General features: G+C 39.8%; 1 protein-coding gene and 1 pseudogene across 8 annotated transcripts; one reads left to right on the top strand and one right to left on the bottom strand.

Annotated features, from left to right (window-relative positions):
* The window catches only part of LOC128096229 (60S acidic ribosomal protein P2-like), an 18,185-nt pseudogene extending 16,438 nt beyond the window's left edge, over positions 1-1,747 (bottom strand).
* On the top strand, positions 1,570-15,077 carry Srsf10 (serine and arginine rich splicing factor 10). Of its 8 annotated transcripts, XM_052715863.1 has the most exons (7): positions 1,575-1,810; positions 4,166-4,270; positions 8,037-8,140; positions 9,353-9,515; positions 9,846-9,899; positions 10,031-10,132; positions 13,437-15,077. In XM_052715863.1, exons 1-7 carry the CDS (start codon positions 1,746-1,748, stop codon positions 13,495-13,497), a joined length of 654 nt encoding a protein of 217 aa, XP_052571823.1. In that variant the 5' UTR covers positions 1,575-1,745; the 3' UTR covers positions 13,498-15,077. The 8 variants fall into 8 exon arrangements, with proteins under 8 accessions (XP_052571826.1, XP_052571825.1, XP_052571824.1 ...); XM_052715865.1 differs by lacking the exon at positions 10,031-10,132 and having other exon boundaries at positions 1,572-1,810; positions 9,849-9,899; XM_052715864.1 differs by lacking the exon at positions 10,031-10,132 and having other exon boundaries at positions 1,572-1,810.

Below are 15,077 nucleotides of genomic sequence, written 5' to 3'. Positions count from 1 at the left end.
AAGAAGAGAAAAAGAAATCCTGCATTGTTACAGGGTTTTACATAATGTTGAATGCTTTCTATGTTCTTGGAGGAGGTCTGGCTGTCTGTCATGGATTCTCCCATGAAGTCTGGTTATTGCGTTGTAACTTGGCTTTTTTTTTTTTTTTTTATGCTGAATGCCGTTTATTGAAGGAGGGAGGTCTTAAATACAGGCTTACAGCACAATGGGAGAACCCCAGAGGGCAGAAGTTCGCTACCGATGTACAATCTTGCATCTAAACTATTAATGCCCAATATGCAGGATACACAGACAAGGAACTTCCCTTAAGCATTCAGGGGGAGGCCGTTGAGACAGTTTCTTAGTATGTAGCCCAGGTTGGCCTTGAATTCTCCAACTCACTGATCCTCCTGTCATGGCCTCCTGAGTACCAGGATCACAGGTCTGTACCACCAAAGCCAGCGGTAGTTTAGGAGTGTCTATGTGGGTATGTGCACATGACAGCTGGTACCCCTGAAGAGCGGAAGAGGACATTAGATCCCCTGGAGCTGGAGTCACAGGCAGTTGTGACCCACCCAGTTTGAGTCCTGAGGACCAATCTGCTTAACCACCAAATCATCTCTCCAGCCCGTTTGTGACCCTTAATGTATTTTCTAGACTAAAGCAGCTCAGTAGAAGAGTGTTCATGTAGTCGTGCAAGCTCCTGCATCCATTTCCAGCAGAACCACAGAGAGAAGAGACACAGACCCAAGAATTTACTTAACCAGCATATCCCACGATGAGAATTGAAAGTTAACGGGGGATGACAGAACGAGGGGGATAATGACAGGGTGTCCGTCACTCTTAAGGTGCAGGACTGTGGTAGACTTGGCTAGCACATCGCATGCAAGGTCCTAGACTGGATCCCCATTAAACAACAACAAAAGAAAGTAAAGAAAGAACACCTCGCCGAGGCTTTCATAAAATTGGCATGGAAAGAGAACCTTTCCCATATAAGTACTTTGCATAGTCCGAACGACATGAGAACACAGTACAAGGGCAGCAGAGATTTGATCCAGTTCTCATTGGGAGGGAAATGCGTGCATAGGTGACCAGGTGTGGGGCAACGGCAGTCCCACGAAAGCAGAGAGTGCGTGCACGCCCTGCAGAAAGCTCTGGAGCCACAGGCCTCGCTTTCTGCACATCTCCCTTCCCAAACCAAGCCCTGCAAAGAAGATGTAAGCTCCTGTCAGGGATCTGATTAAAAACCCGAGGCACAATTCGGACCGGAAGATTTCAGAGCCGTCTCCCCGGGTTCTGAGGCTTAAAAACCCAGCCGCTGTAGTTGAAAACAGCATGCTTGCTAATAGGAGATGGGGAGCCCGGGCAGCAAGGCAGAAAAGGGCGGGAAAACGAAGCGCTAAAGAAAGAAAGAACGGGCCGGAGGGGAGGGGCAGAACCTGCGCCTGGAGCCAATGAATAGGGCCGAGGCTGCGGCGCGTGCGCCAGGACGCAGCGCGCGCGCGCCAGGCCGCAGCGCGCGCAGGCGCGCGCCCCGAGATCTCGCGGGAGAAAGCCGTTGTCCGTGCCGGTGCGGCTGCGGGGAGGCAGGTGGGAGGGGCGGGGAGGAGAGTGGAGGCGGGAGCGAAGTCTCGCGAGAAGAGGCCGTTGCCGTAGCGGAGCCCTCTGGCTCTGGGAGAGTGTGTGAGTGGATGTGAGCCGCCGCCGGAGCCGCGGACGGTTTGCCGAGCCCGTTAGTGCCGCTGGCCCAGCCTCCCGCCGCCGTCATGTCCCGCTACCTGCGACCCCCCAACACGTCTCTGTTCGTCAGGAACGTGGCCGACGACACCAGGTGAGAGCACCGGGGCAGCTACTGCGCGGGGGAGGCCGCGGGCGCACGGCGAGCGAGCGGCGAGCGGCGGCGCGGGGGAGGGGCGGGGCGAAGATGGCGGGGCCCGCGCGGGGACTAGGCCTCGCCGCCGGCCTCTGCCGGCCTGCGGGAGCGAGGGCGGACCCCGGGCCGGGCCAAACCGCCGCCGGGCACTCGGGCCCCTTCCTCCCCGCGTGCTCCTGGCTTATGCCGTCTGGCGGGCCGGACGTCTGTTCCTCGTTGATCCGGCGTCCACGTTCCGTGGGGTGCACGCCCCCTCGCCTCGAAAGGAATTTTTGTTGTTGAAAGGGAAAAGGTTGCCAGGCGGGGCGGCACCGGCCCGTGGTCCCATCACCCGGGGAGGCTGAGGCGGGAGGATTGGCGCGAGGTCGAGGTCAGCACGGGCTACGAAGTGAGCCCCCGTCTCCCAAGTCAGGAAACAGAAAAGATGCTAGTGGAATAACGGGGAGGGGGAGGGTGTTCGTGGCTCTCTTTTCCCCGGCGGTGCGGGTGGTGGTTTATGGGTTAGAGATAATCGGGGGGGGGAGAGGAATTGTTGAGGTTTGAGAAATTACAATTTTCCGGTTAAATGGAATATTCCCTCATGTTTCGCGGAAATCGCTTTGGAAACGGAGTGCTGAAGAAATCTCTCCCGTTAGGACCTCATAGTTAACTTAGATGAACTGAGGCGGTACTTAATTAAGGAGACCTTGTCGTCGGGCGTAGTCCCAGCACTCAGAAGACTGTAGGAGTTCGAGGCCAGCCTGGTAAAGGCTTTGTTTTCAGCTATACCCTTGCTTTGAAATTGCCCTCGGAATTTTTTTGGGAGAGATGTTTATCACACGATGTTCATGCTTCGTGTTTGTAAATAATCTCCAAAGAAAAACTGAGTTTTTTGTTAAGTGTTGTGGGATTTTATTTCCTCTTGTCATTACGCATAAAACAAAAGTGGTTTATTAACGGCCATAAAAAATCTCCCGTTTGTCATTTTAGCACTTAAGGGTTTGGATACTGTGGTTTTATTATGTCACGTTTTTGTTGGCCGACCTGTTGAACAATTTTAGGGTAAAATGGGTATGATGGCCCAAGCCTGTAATTCCAGCACTTGGGAGGCAGCGTTACGATTGCCTTGAGTTCAAAGTCAACTTGGGCTAGAATGAGACCCTGTCTTAAAAGAGGAAAGTATTTATTTTTCAGGACAGAGATATCTGTAGACGAAGCTGGTCTAGAATTCCAGAGATCCGCCTGCCTCTACGTCCCGAGCGCTGCGATTTAAAGGCGTGCGCCCCCGCCCCCGCCCCGACTTGGTGGTTGTTTTTTGGTTTTTCGAGACAGGGATTCTCTGTGTAGCTTTGCGCCTTTCCTGGAACTCACTTTGTAGACCAGGCTGGCCTCGAACTCACAGAGATCCGTCTGCCTCTGCCTCCCGAGTGCTGGGATTAAAGGCGTGCACCACCACCGCCCGGCAGTGATTGTTTTTAAAAACAGAAGACATGCCTTTTATGAACTGTGAAGAATGGATTTAAAACTGTAATTATTTACTGACATGTAAAATAGTAATAGGCTTATAAGCATCACCACCACCCCTTCTCTTCCTGGAAACAGGGTTTCAGAGACAGGCTATGATTTGTCTTTGAACCTACTCTTTACCCTGCCTTATCCATCTCCATCGTTGGGTACTGACAAAAGATACCATGCCCAGCACCACAGAGTGCTTTCTCTCCACACCCCCTTTTTCAGCTCAGACTGTAGCACAGACTGCCCCTGATCTCATTAACAGTCTTCCTACCTTAGTTTTTCCAGTTCTTGGGTTACAGGTGAGCTGCCACACTTGGATTTTATTTTTGTGTCAGTTGTTTGGTTTGTTGGTTTGTTTGTTTGTTTGTTTGTTTGTTTTTGTGACAGGATCTCACTATGTAGCCCTGGTTTACCTGGAACTCACAGATTCCCCCTGCCTCTGCCTTCACAGTGCTGGAGTTAAAAAAGAAAGGTGGACTATCTGTTGTTGTATGGTGTAGGGGAGGGGTTGTTTGTCTTTGAATTTTTCAAGACAGTTTCTTCATATAACCTAGCTGTGCTGGAATTCATTCTGTAAACCAAACTGGCCTTCAATTCAGATCCACCTGCCTCTGCCCCCAAGTCCTGGGATTAGCCTGCCCCACCTTTGAAATTCAGAAGGCTTGTTTGTTTCAGGTTGGCCAAGACAAGACAGGGATATAGGATCCATGGGTTATACTAATATCAGCCACAATCCTTACATTCTTCCTTAAGATAGTATTGAAATGTAATTGCAAGAACATGAACATAAAAAGTTTGAGTTTTTTCATGATGTTTTAGGTCGGAAGATTTACGTCGGGAATTTGGTCGTTATGGTCCAATAGTAGATGTTTATGTTCCACTTGATTTCTACACTCGACGGCCAAGAGGATTTGCATATGTTCAATATCCTTTCTTCAGATGGATGATTAGTGAGGGGTGTTGAAGTTTGAAATTCAAGTTTTTATGTAAGTGGTAACATCTAAAAAATAGTCTGTTTTTGTTCTCTAATGTCTTATGTCTTCAAATCTTTTAAAATTCTGATTCATTGCTCTATTTCTTAAAGTTAATCCAAAAATAAACATTTAAATTCCCATCCATGCTGCTGAAACTCAAATCAGTGATTATAATATGTGATTTAAATTTGAATACTTTGGTTGCTACCACCTTTGATATAAGTCAAATTAAAAGTTAATGTGTTCTTGTGCTTAGCAATTAAAGTTTAGTAATCTTGTTTGTTATTTTGAATCACTTGATCAAAAACAAATTGTATAACAATGAGGTAAACTTCTTTAATATTGTCCCCTAATTTGCTGTCCTCTGTTGTTACCTCAGAATGTAAAGCTGTACAGTTATGGCGACCCCAAAGAGAAAGCATGAAAGAACTTTAGAGTAGAGTTCAACACTTAAGGCAAGTAGACAAGCCAAAGACCTCTTAAGGATCAGGCTTGAAGAGAAGGGAGAGTTTGGGAAAAGAAAAAATAAAGAAAAGCTGGAAGAAGGACAAGCCTAATGGGAGACAAAGCCTCGCTTTATCCACAAAGGGGGAAAAGGTTGTTTTTCAAAGTTAAAGATAAAGCCATCTGTCATATTTGACCAAGCATCTCATGACAAGTCCTTCTGACAAGCACTAAAAGAGTTAAAGGTCAAGATGAAGTTGAATGATGGCCAAGATTAAAGGAGTCATACCTGATGTATCCTACAGAATTACTACTTTCCTTTTTTTTTTTTTTTTTTTTTATGTTTTGCAAGCAGTTAATTTTCATAATTATGCTGGTTTGGTCTAGTGACAGAACCTGTAACTTGAATTTGTGTGGGCCTTTGATATTGTGATTGTGGTCTTGTATGAGTGTATTTTCTCCTACCTTACCAAGTTAAAGTACAGCAAAATACAGCATTGTTATGATTAAATTCAGCATAATTGGGTTTTAGACAGGTCGTCAGAGACTCTTTGGAATAGCATGGGGTACTTAAACCCAGCCACAGAGCCCTACCTGAAGGGGAGAGACAGGTGCATGCACTGGGGACTACTTAGAAAAAAGCTGGGATGTTCTAGGATATAGCCACTACAAGTATGTAGAGATAGTTTCCTTTTGGTTTGTTTTTGGTTTTAGTTTTACTGTAGCTTCTGGTTCTTAGAATCCTGCTGGCCCTGCATAGCTTAGCACATGCAGTAGATCAGTTGGCCCTGAATGGATTGCAAAGGGCCTTCTTCATGGTATGGGTCCTAATCAGGATATATGGCAAATGATCCTTGACTTAGAGTTTCAGGTGATCTTATTTCTGACCCTCTGTAAGGTCATTTCCCTGCCTAAGATAGGAGGGGTGGAGGGTGAGGCTGTGAATTCAAAGCCAGGAAACTTTCTTGTTGCTTAAATTCAGTTTCTTGAAACTCTGACCTTGTAAATTTCTAGTGAAACTCAGAGGGAAAAGCCAAAAGCTGCTCATGTGGGGCCAGTGGTCAGGAGAACCTTGTGGGTAGTTATAAAATTAAAGGATAATAATCCTATGTTTGACTTCATTAAATACATTGATCCAATCTGGTTTATAATGTTGATGGGGGTTTATGTGGTTTGAGATAGCCTGGGGACAATGTCTCAGCACTGGTTTACCTTGAGTATGTTGTTCTTGATTGATAGTAATGGGTAGTTATTCGGGGAATCCGGAGTAGGGTGGTAAATATAAATATTTGTTGATGGCCAATATAGTGATACCTGGCTATCCCTACTGCTGCTGTGTCTTTGATGTGCCTCTTCTCAGTCTTCTCTTCCTACCCTTGGTTTAAGAGGTAGGTAAATTAAAGAACCTTGCCCTCTAGGCTAAGATTCTGTTTTTAAGGCTAGCACCCAAGAATGCTTTGCAGTATTCATAATCTTTGTAGCTCATGATGTAAATAATTTAAAACTATACTCTGTCTCTTGATAACAAAGTAGTATGCCTATTAAGTGAACTAATTTCTGTTAGTTTAGCACCTAAGTGCAGTTAACCTTGAGGGATGCTTATTTACAGCATTCAGGATTCTAAACTATCAGCCTTTTGATAAAAGTTGAAAACACGATTATTTGAGACTTTGGAAATCCTCTCCTATTTATCCTACTCATAATGGGCTCAGGAAGAGAGCTTGAGACCTATGGCCCTTAGTTACTTTGAGAACGAAAAGTGGAAATCTAATGATAGGTAAACTATTTTATCTGTGGAGTAAAATATATGTCTTGAAATGAATGTGTCACTTGGGGGTATTTTCTTAATTGGTGCTCCAAACCTGCACTTACGATGTTTCAAGAAATAGCACTGGATGTGCTTAGAGTGACAATTTTTAGGATATAGTGAAAATCTATTCTAAAAGTCACCTCTTTTTCTCTGGTAGGGCCTTTTGTGTACTTAGCTCCCGTTAGAATGGTGCCTTTTTTTTTTTTTTTTTTTAAAAAAAAGATGTTTGGACAAAATAACTGTCAACCTATAGGTTCTCGGAGTACTATTGCTGACATGAGAGAGGCAGCTTTGTTTCTCAGATGAAAATTGGATGCCAGCAGCACCTTTTCTACTTAGTGCTCATAATACTGCCCTGATTCTTAAGTGGGAACCAGTCTGAAATGCTTTCTGCAGGAAGCTGTGGATTTAGTGTCATAGTTAGGCCTTTTCAGTCCAGGAGTCCTTGTGCCACTTGTTAATAGTGTGCTTTTACAGTCTGCATGGATGGAATATGCATTTGGCATAGTGATTGAGTGTATTGTTTGACTCTGACTTAATGCCTATAAATGACTAGTATGCCTGTCTTTCTGTGCAGTGCAGGGAAGACAACTACATGAAATAATAAATAGTATTGCCTGTATCTGAAAAAATTCTTTCATCTCTTTTAAAAGCATACTCTGCTTGCTTGCTTGCCTGAAAACTGACATCTTTTTTATTTGACATAAATATGAAAACAGTATTTTGGATTTTTTTGTAAAAAATTTTTCGGTATCCAACCATCTCATTACAGATGGTTGTGAGCCACCATGTGGTTGCTGGGAATTGAACTCAGGACTTCTGGAAGGGCAGCCAGTGCTCTTAACCTCTGAGCCATCTCTCCAGCCCCAAAAAAGTATATACTTTTTATAACATAAGGTATAATTGCAACTGCTTTTATGCTGTAGTATATTAATTGAATTGACTGGCTTTTTATATTTTGTCTTACAAAGTTAATTCTTAAGAACATGGGGACGTTTTTTATAGTGTACCTTGGTAGTTCAGGTATAACAGTTCTTATTACAACATGTATGTGTAATACATGTGTTTTTTAAAAAGTATATACTTTTTTTTTTTTTTTAAGATTTATTTATTATGTATACAGCATGTTTGCCTGTAGGCCAGAAGAGGGCACCAGATCTCATTACAGATGGTTGTGAGCCACCATGTGGTTGCTGGGAATTGAACTCAGGACCTCTGGAAGGGCAGCCAGTGCTCTTAACCTCTGAGCCATCTCTCCAGCCCCAAAAAAGTATATACTTTTTATAACATAAGGTATAATTGCAACTGCTTTTATGCTGTAGTATATTAATGGCTGAGTCAACCAAATAGTTAAGTAGGGTCTGGATGAACAATATTGGGCGATTGTGAGTTGTTTCAGACTTTTGCAAACCCCTCATTATCAAAGTTTACAAAACTTCTCAAGCCCCTTAACATTTAGCACATTTGAGGATGTTCGTGATGCTGAAGATGCTTTACATAATTTGGACAGAAAATGGATTTGTGGACGTCAAATTGAAATACAGTTTGCACAAGGGGATCGCAAGAGTAAGTACCCTTATACCTAATATGTACAGTGTGTTGCTCTTTAGACTTGTTTTTTTTTTCTCAAGTCATCTCTCTTAAAGAACTTAAAATTAATTGGGTAGTTGTGTGGGTGCATGACTAGAAATGAATTCATAGGATTAAACTTGGGAAGGCTGTCTAGATTAAATAAGTGTTAGTTCCTTTCGGCTTTTCTGTGTGTTGACTCTCAACTGTGTGAGTATATGCTGCTGCATTTTAGTGCTACATGTTCTTTATGGGGCAAATCTTGAATTTCAGATACTCTTGTGGTATCAGTTCGTTCCTCTAGTCAGAAGTAGTTAACATGTTAGCAAACTAATTGTGAGAAGACATTGAGAAAAGCCAATGATTTTTTTTTTTTTACATTTTATAAAATCTTTGACAAATAATTCACATAGTACACAATTTGCCTGTTTGCACAATTTGATAGACTTTAGTCCAGCATCCTCATAGGCCCATGACACCATCACCACTTTCTATTTTAGAACATCGCTGTCTTCAATTTCATACATACATACATATAACGTATGGTGATTACATTTCACCTTTTTATTTTTTAATGAACATCATATTTGCAAGCCAATGATTTATTAGTGCTCGTTTTTTAACATTGAGCAGTCTTTTGATAAACATTTTTAAGGTAAACAAAGGTTAATGTTCCCGTTCTAGTTATGCCTCTCACACCAAAACAAAGGCATACCTTGAATTACAAAATACATTATTTACTTCCTTAGTATAAGAGAAAGAATGAGCCAGGTATAGTGACATACACCTTTAATCCCAGCACTCGGGGGCAAAGACAGACATATCTCCAGTTGGGGACCACCCTGTCTACAGAGTGAGTCCCAGGCCAGCCAGGCCTATATAATAAGATTTTTGTCTCAAAAACAGAGGGCTAGAGAAATGGTTCTGTTAAGAGCACTGACTGTTCTTTCAGAGGATCCGGGTTTGACTTCTAGGATCCACATAGTGCTAGCAACCCTCTATAGCTCCAGTTCCAGAGGAATCAGGCCAGACCCCCTTCTGGGCTCTGTGGGCAATGCATGTGCAGACATACATGCAGGCACATCACCCCTACACATAAAATTAAAACCTTTAAGAGAAAACAGTAATTCCAGGAGTGTTATCCTACAGTATGATGGTTTAGATGCTATGATTTTAATGTTTCTGAGTGTTTCTATTCTATTCCTCTAGCACCAAATCAAATGAAAGCCAAGGAAGGGAGGAATGTATACAGCTCTTCACGATATGATGATTATGATCGATATAGACGTTCTCGAAGCCGAAGTTATGAAAGGAGGAGATCAAGGAGTCGCTCTTTTGATTACAACTATAGGAGATCTTACAGTCCTAGAAAGTAAGTGTGGGACACAATCATCTGCTGTTGTTTTAATGTTTGTAGCCAACTACAATGATATTTACCTTTAATCCCAGCTTCTCAGAAGACTGAGATGGGAGTACCACACGAGCCCAGGAGTTCTAGACTCATTTAAACAATAAAATATTGTAAGGACCTGTCTTAAAAGTAAAGAGATATTTATTAACATGTAAAAAAAAATTATTTTCCTTTTTATTTGTGTATGTTGAATGCTTCATTAAGACTAAAGGTGTTTTTGGTGCTTTATTTAAAAATTAAGACTATAAATAGACATTTGTCACTGTTTGCTTTTTCTGATATGCTTTTTAGCAGTAGACCGACTGGAAGACCACGGCGTAGCCGAAGCCATTCCGACAATGATAGGTAAATAATTTTGCTTTGAAAAAGACTTGTGTTTTTCAATTTCAGAGTGAACTTTTGCTCTAAAAGTAACAAATTTGATGAATATAGAATCTAATTTTTACTCTAATTGTATCTCTCCTCTGTTTTGAAAGATTCAAACACCGAAATCGATCTTTTTCAAGATCTAAATCCAATTCAAGATCACGGTCCAAGTCCCAGCCCAAGAAAGAAATGAAGGCTAAATCACGTTCTAGGTCTGCATCTCACACCAAAACTAGAGGCACCTCTAAAACAGATTCCAAAACACATTATAAGTCTGGCTCAAGATATGAAAAGGAATCAAGGAAAAAAGAACCACCTAGATCCAAATCTCAGTCAAGATCACAGTCTAGGTCTAGGTCAAAATCTAGATCAAGGTCTTGGACTAGTCCCAAGTCCAGTGGCCACTGATAGTATAAATCATGATACTTTCTAGGCATGTATCATTCATTTACTCATAGTTTGGTATACTTAAATTATCAGGAATACAATGTTGCAATGATGCGTTTTAAAAAAAGTAAAATAAAAAACACTTGTTAGTTTTCCCTGTACCGGGCAATGGTTATAATTAAAATGATATGCTGTTGAGAAGCCACTCTTAAGAGTCCAGTTTGTTTAATGTTATGGGCAGCTACCAATTTGTGGTGTCTCTGTATATTTTTGTAAAGATTCTCATTTTTTATGCTTGAAGTATTTGGTGAAAAGATGTTGGTTGGCCATAATTTGCAACATTGTCTTATTAAAAATAAATTTTCATATCCATATTTGGTAGAACTGTTAACCTAGAAATGTAGCTTGCTAATAAGATAGAATGATACAAAAGTGAAGTTGTAGCCACATTACAACACTGACTGCTCAGACACATTTAGGTTCAGGGTGGACCTTTATGTCTTGTCAAGATGTCTAAGCCCGTGGTGATTATTTATGATGCAATGTGGAATAGGGGTTTTTTGTTTGTTTTTTGGTTTTGTTTTTTGTTAACTCCACTGTCTGGGGAATGATGCCAACTAGGTTAAATAGTATTTTCAGGGAGATTGAACTTTTCACTGAAACATGGAGCCTTCACTGCTTTCCCCCCACCCCTCCACTGGTTTCTGAGATTTGAAACAAAAACTTAATTCCTCCTTAAGTTTTGAGCATGTCAATGATGGTGGAAATAATTTTAAGGGGAAAAGACTGTTCTTAGCATAGTTTCTCTAAAATTTAACTATTGTTGATCATTGTTATTTTGGGGTTTTGTTTTTCTGTTAGGAGCAAGTAAACTGTTTGAAAGTACATTTTGTTTGTTTAAATGCATAGTGTAAAACAAAGTGAATTTTGATGCTTACAGCACTTGGTCTGTGCGTTTGTATCATTCTGCCTGCCCTCTTCATGAGGGAGGCTCTTTACACCTCAGTTTATTAATGTAGACAAGTTGAAAAGGTGACACTCCCAGGTGATTCTGTGGTGCCGTGAATTTTTGGAAACAGTTGAGTTTTAAGTAAAAGCCACATCACTTAGTTTTTGAGTCGTGTAGGACATGACTAAAGTAAGGAAGTGATACCCTTAAATATTTATAATTTCTAGTATTTCTCTTCAAGATCTTTAGGAGGCAATAAAGTGACTTGAAATGTCCAGTGTCATTTCAGAATAAAAAGCAAGCATCTTTAAAAATCTCAAACTGCTTGCTTACGGAAGTGAGTGGAGATATTGTAGGGGAACGATCCTTTTGGAGGATTACCTTATTTTTCCTTTCAATTTTGATTTTAGAAATATAGGCCTTGCTTGTTGAGAACAAAAGGTGGTTTTTAAGAACTGTTTGTGGACTGTGTTTGGAGGGTTAATTCTAGAATCTTTGTATATTTAATAGTATTTCTAACTTTTGTTTCTTTACTGTTTGCAGTTAATGTTCTTGTTCTGCTATGCAATCATTTATATGCACGTTTCTTTAATTTTTTTAGATTTTCCTGGATGTATAGTTTAAACAACAAAAAGTCTATTTAAAACTGTAGCAGTAGTTTGCAGTTCTAGCAAAGAGGAAAGTTGTGGGGTTAAACTTTGTATTTTCTTTCTTATAGAAGCTTCTAAAAAGGTATTTTTATATGTTCTTTTTAACAAATATTGTGTACAACCTTTAAAACATCAATGTTTGGATCAAAACAAGACCCAGCTTATTTTCTGCTTGCTGTAAATTAAGCAAACATGCTATAATAAAAACAAAATGAAGGAAATAATGATTAACTGGAATTATTATAGTACTGAATGAGTCTAAAATAATGGAAATAATCCTTTGTAGATTTAGGAATATTTTAATCAGTGTTGACATTAGGCACAACTAACCTGCTCGGGGATGATAGAACTTTGTCAGAAATCAACATCTTTTACATAGTATTTAAGAATTCCTTATGTCAAGGTCATTTCATGATTGTTCATTAAGCCTCTTGGGTTAAATAATATGAGAGGTTATTTAGTAGTGTTGATAGACATATTAAAATGAAAATTTGAACAAACTATAAATTTATACTTTCATTATTACAAAGTATCAGTTCTGCTCTTTCCCTTTCCTACTAAACAAGACATGTTGGGTTTTATGTTTATGACATGATTTTAAATTCTTTTTCATTGAATGTTAGTGAGCATTTAAATGATGACCACTTGGGAGGTGGTTTTGGGTATTTTTGTGGATTGAATTCTAGCTATTTTGCAGTAACAATTACAGCTGCTGATTTATTATTTATGCTGTGCCAGACATTGTTTAAAAAAACTTGATTTGTTCACTCTTCACAAAACCCTTTAAGGAAGATTTTCCCCCATCTCAGGAAACGAAGGCACAAATTAAAAACTGTAAATAGCAGAGCCAAGATTTGAGCCCAATTTGGTCCTTAAATTTTTTAACAAACAATAGATGAAGAGGTACCACAATAAAATTGTGCTCATTCTCTGTAGAACTAGAAGGCCTGATGTTGGTTTGTTTTTGTTAATTTATTTTTGCACTCAGACTGTTAACTTGAGAAGCTTACACATTGTTTATGAGATGGTGTACCCAACAGAGCTTCACAAGGACTATATATACAGTTGCACTCATAGTAGGATCCTATTGAGACCTGGTGAGGATTTTCAGTTTTGAGCTAAATATGAATCATATTGTTAACTTTCACAGTCGATGAGAACCTCCTGTGTGTCTAGCACTGGGCTCTATTGAATAGGATGGTTGTGTCAAGACTCAAGTGAAGGCTAACACTTAGCCTTTCTTTTTACTTAAGATCTCTGATTTTTTATTTTATTTTTTTTTAAACCTAGTAATCGAGAAGAAAAGTGAGAGATAATGAATGCTTCAGTGTGAGAAAGGACAGGTGCTACATAAGAGTTTGAGCTATTATTAAGTTACAACCTAGGGAAAAGACCTGGGAACTACTGTACTATACTCTTGAAAATTTGGCCCAGTAAGCTGCTACATCCAGTTCAACTAACAAAATCCTGTATACCACAGAGAAGAATAAAGAGAAAACCAAACTGACAAACATCCTTCTTTTATTTAAGACCAAACTGCAGCTGGAATACCCAGTACAGTTCTGCTTACTACACTTCAAGAAAGATCTGAAAGCGGAAAAAAGAACCAAAGAAGGGCAGTTCAAGCGACCAAAGGGTGGGTGGAAGGTGCTGCAGTATGAATACTGTACGAATATTTTGACTCTGGTCTGAAAAGATAAAAGAATTATCGAAAACTACATGGAATAATTGAAGTCCCTTCAAGTTTGAAAGTAAGCATTTTAGGACAAATAAAAGGAAATTCAACTTTGTACTTGTGGAAACTAATCCCTAAATATGAACAGGTATATTGACTCATGGGTGGCAGATCCATGATAAGTTATTGGAAACTAGGATGTCTGAATATCAAGGAAGACAGCCATAGTCTCTAACAGTGCCTCTCTTGGTCTGTCTCAAACTAAATTGGATGGTAAAGGTATGGTCCAATATAAAGTTTTTCTTGATTATCTCTTAAAAGTCAGTTCCACTTATGCCAGTGTTGGCAGGTCTTGCCTTTGTTTATTCCAATGCCAGTATTTTCTGCTTAACTGTTTGTTTTGTTGGCATCTGAGTTTATTTACTTGTATACCATGTGCAGTTTACATCTAACCACTCCTTCCCAGGTTAATTCCACTTATACTTGACATCCAACTATGAGGGCCCATCTCTTCCTCACCTCTTGACTAGACAGTATGTTCAACAGACATTTATTGAATGAACCTTTACTGTGGGCAAAACATTATACTGGATAATTGGAGAATAGTTACTTACTTAGTAAGTACCTACTGAGCACAATCTAGTGAATCATTACAGTATGGCTTGAGGTGTATTGCGATATTTCATACCATTCATATACTAATGTAATTACAAAACAATACACTATCAGAGATAAGTAATTTTATGGTTGTCTGCCATTTAAAATTATCTAGTGTTTGTATCCCATGACTACAAATAATGAAGAAAACCTGTGATAAGCAGATTTATTGTGCAGTGATTAATATACTAGACTAATACTAAATTATTAACTTCTGGCTCAGTCAAACAAATAGATAATCCCCCAAATAACAAGCATTTAACTTTGCATTAAAACAGACCCTGGGTGCTATAATTAGATTATTTTGAGGCAGACAGCTGTTACCCCAATGGACTTAGTATATTCTGTATTGGAAAAAAAAATGTTTACCAGGTTAGACTTTTTAGTGATCTACTTGTACATTTTATAGGGGACATATTCTGTGTATAGTTAATAACTTTATAGTGTCGCAAAATGTTTTAGATTCCTTGGTTCCTTGTTAGGATATTAACTTGTTTATCATAACATTGATTCCATCACAGTTGAATTTTTGTTGTATTTTTGCCACATATTTAAAACAATGTCAAATTCTGAAATCTGGAAACAGTGTAAAGCCTTTATAACAATTTATAAAATGTAGTAGGATTACACATAAATGAAGGGAGGTAAAAATGAAGGTTATTTTATCTGTGTTAAAAACAAACTTTTTTCAGCCTGCCCAAACTTAAAAAGGCAGCAGGTACCAGGTGAGAATTTTAAATTTTGGCTTCATTTTTGTTGCTGTTTTTATTTTGAATCAAGTTGGAAATGCTTTTATAGTTTTATTTTCAAGGACACAATAAAAACTGATAAAAACTGAA

This window comes from Peromyscus californicus, unplaced genomic scaffold, assembly GCF_007827085.1.
Source record: "Peromyscus californicus insignis strain IS unplaced genomic scaffold, ASM782708v3 Scaffold_5__1_contigs__length_169319896, whole genome shotgun sequence".
Taxonomy (NCBI): Eukaryota; Metazoa; Chordata; class Mammalia; order Rodentia; family Cricetidae; genus Peromyscus; species Peromyscus californicus.
Note: the sequence above shows the minus strand (reverse complement) of the source record. Positions and strands in the feature narration are given on the sequence as shown.

What these genes read in the sequence shown, in the direction of transcription:
- Srsf10 (XM_052715861.1), top strand. Translation starts at nt 1,746, where the DNA reads ATGTCCCGCTACCTGCGACCCCCCAACACGTCTCTGTTCGTCAGGAAC. An exon ending in TGCACAAGGGGATCGCAAGA is followed by an intron (nt 8,141 to 9,352) that starts GTAAGTACCCTT and finishes CTATTCCTCTAG; the next exon opens with CACCAAATCAAATGAAAGCC. An exon ending in AGCCATTCCGACAATGATAG is followed by an intron (nt 9,900 to 10,030) that starts GTAAATAATTTT and finishes CTGTTTTGAAAG; the next exon opens with ATTCAAACACCGAAATCGAT.